Genomic DNA, 2,856 nt, shown 5'->3' with positions numbered 1-2,856 from the left:
CATTAGAATAGGAGTTGCCGGAGCAACACTTAGGCACGAACCTCTCCTTGAAACAAATTTAATAAAAGCAGAATGGGTATCTGAGACGTCACTCAAGCGCTATAAGCAGCCGCTGACATTGCTTATCTGGATGATGAACACAAAAGGGCGAAACGCTATTGCTTTACGTGGAAGATGAGCCCAGCAACCATTTTTCTTTTTCCCCATCCGCCCACTCTAGCACACATATGGGGGCGCGCTGAATTGATGTTTGCGAAGCCCATCGATCGGTAATGCCGGCTTCAGCGCTACGCTATTCTGACGCAAAGACATAATGTTAACTCTTGACATAGGAGTTGGATTGTGTATGTCTAATCTCGCGAATCTCGCGAAGTAAACTGCTAATTCGCCGAGTTGAGCGTCACAAACAACATGCCTGGGCTTTAGGGGCTGTCTCGGCGCAGAGCTGGCGTCTATTTTCTGGCCACATAAGGTTACCTAGCGTCGTCATAAACATAATGGACCATCTGGCACTCCAGCCACGGCAGAGTGAGGTTTTCAATATTGTCTCAGAGTGGTGAAAAAGAAAAAGCAATCAAAGGGTTCGAAAAACGAGCTCAAAGAGCGTGGATCACAACATCCAATTGTTTCTTCCCACTCCTGACAGCAGTGTAACAAGTTTTAAAACCGTAACACGAGCTCGCCCAATCTTCAACATCCTATGCAGTCTAGTTTTCATGGCTGTGAATAGAGGTCCCTAAACCCCGCGATGAGCGGGCAATTTCTACACACACTGAAACACCACAGTTAGCAGCACGGCGTTGCACTAAAAGCACAGCTTACCTCTCGACGCACACGCTGACCAGAGTCATCACGGACGCGTAGAGTGCCATGACCTCGACAAAGCGCAGTGCTCTGCACATGCCCAAGCCCAGTTCCCAGCCGCGGTTGCGGATGAAGAGCACGATGTCCGGCACGCACGCCAGCAATATGGTGAGGTCACTCAGGGCCAGATTAAGAATGAACAAGTTGGTCACCGAACTGCGCATGTCTCGGTCGCCCAGTACGGCGCACACCACAAACGCGTTGCCCAGCACGCCCGATACGCCGATGGCGGCGAACAGCGAAGCCAGCGTGGCGATCGTGACAGGGGAAGCTACTGGTTCCTCCGTCGCCACCGACACGCTCGGCAGGGTTCCGTTGGCGACGAAGACCGGAGAGGACACCTCCAGCAGCATATTCTCGGTCGGAGACATTGCGTCGTACGCGCTCTTGACCCCGCTGTAAGGGTGCGTAGCAGTACGTTAAAGAGAAGCTCGCGCTTCTCCGCTCGTTCGGGTTGAGTGACGTTTTCAACGATGCATCCAAGATTGGCACGCGAGACACACTTGATACGTTTCAAAACGAGAGTACCTATACAGGAGCTGTACGGTGGGTCTAAGGAGGTAAGTAGAGGCCAGCAAGACGTTGGGCATCACCCTTACTCCCGTGAAAGGGACGCCGCAGTGTCACGGTGGGGGCCTGTGCAAGAAAGAATGGGAAAAATGCATGCGTGAAAGAATTCCGGGAGAAAACCATCTTTCCAATTACTAAAAAAGGGCGAAGGCAGAGAATGTCTTGTAAATGTTGGTAAATAGGAAGCTATGACACTATGATTCACGTTGACTACGACGGTTCTGTCAGCATGGAAACGATAAGCAGACTACGTTTCGTCGTTATCACCTTATGCTTCTCTGTGAATATGAAATTATTTTCTGCAAAGGTGCGAGTGATTGCTGTTCAAGTGCGATTATTCGCACTATTTGCACGTGTGCTTGGAGGTCGAAAGCTTGCTGTCTTTAGAAATACAAGTGTTACTAATTGCAGAAAGAAAACTGCCACAAGTAGCCTCACAAGCAGACTGAATCAGCGCGGGTGCGAGAATGTAAAACATCAGTGCGCAACGTGTTATCTATGACAGCTAAACAAGCGTAGGCTTGCTTTTGGAATATTTTGTAGAAAACTGCCGGACAAGGGAATCAGTTATTGGCACTAAGACGAATAACTGTTTTACTGTTTTTGTTGTGTATTACTGTATAAAATTGTGTTGAAATGTTTTTTCTTCTTTTTTGTATTTTGATCCAATCATATTTCGGCCCAATATAAAGAATGGTTCACGAAAAGTGCACAGTACATTTTTACAAGTTTCATGTTGTTTTCTTTTTGGCAGTTGTACTGTATGCAATGGTGGCCGGCTATGAATGCTTCATTACAACCCAGTACCCCGACAGCCGCCATGCGTATGTCATGCAAAGTTTTTTTTTATCGAATAAAACAGTGATCTTTCAAAAAGCTGCCAGTGCTTGAAAATCAAGGTGATCAAAAATGCAAGGTATTTAGTGCTCCAGGGACGTTCATTCGAGAACCAAAATTGAATTAGTTGATATTCACCTGTGCGATTTTGGCAAGACATTGCCTATATTGCTTTAAGTTTTTTCTTTCCTTTTGGACTGGGCTAAATTCTCATTCTTGTTCCCCTATTGCCCGTGGTGCATGCCCACTGTGGGGGATTGGCCATGAATTGAGTGATTTTATAAAATACTGTGCAGTTGTAGAATAACGAAGTTTATATAAAAAAGAGAGTACCGATGACCTAGGAAATTGTGGTGCCTTATGTAATGCCTATATTTATTTAAATAATTTTTTCTTCCTTGAGTTTGAGCAATACCCTGATTGTTTACACTTCTATAATGTTGTAGACACGTTAGGATAATAATGCGGATTAATTAGTCAACTGATTAGTTTAATTATTATAGTCTCGGACGGCCACGCATACTGTCGCAGCGGAGAACCGAGAAATCAAAACTCCAAAAGACAAAATGACAGACACAGATAAAT

The 2,856-nt window shown here is 45.8% G+C and overlaps 1 protein-coding gene across 1 annotated transcript; it reads right to left on the bottom strand.

Annotated features, from left to right (window-relative positions):
• Positions 1–818: 818 nt before the first annotated feature.
• Positions 819–1,489, bottom strand: LOC142767356 (neuropeptide receptor 15-like). The gene has a single exon (XM_075868863.1). It carries the CDS (start codon positions 1,233–1,235, stop codon positions 819–821), a length of 417 nt encoding a protein of 138 aa, XP_075724978.1. The 5' UTR covers positions 1,236–1,489.
• Positions 1,490–2,856: the final 1,367 nt, after the last annotated feature.

The sequence above is a fragment of the Rhipicephalus microplus genome, chromosome 1 (assembly GCF_043290135.1).
Source record: "Rhipicephalus microplus isolate Deutch F79 chromosome 1, USDA_Rmic, whole genome shotgun sequence".
NCBI lineage: Eukaryota > Metazoa > Arthropoda > Arachnida > Ixodida > Ixodidae > Rhipicephalus > Rhipicephalus microplus.
The sequence above is the reverse complement of the archived record's forward strand: the minus strand, read 5'-3'. Positions and strand labels throughout refer to the sequence as shown.

Excerpts from the sequence above, each read along its gene's own strand:
- LOC142767356 (XM_075868863.1), bottom strand. The coding sequence starts at position 1,235 with ATGTCTCCGACCGAGAATATGCTGCTGGAGGTGTCCTCTCCGGTCTTC.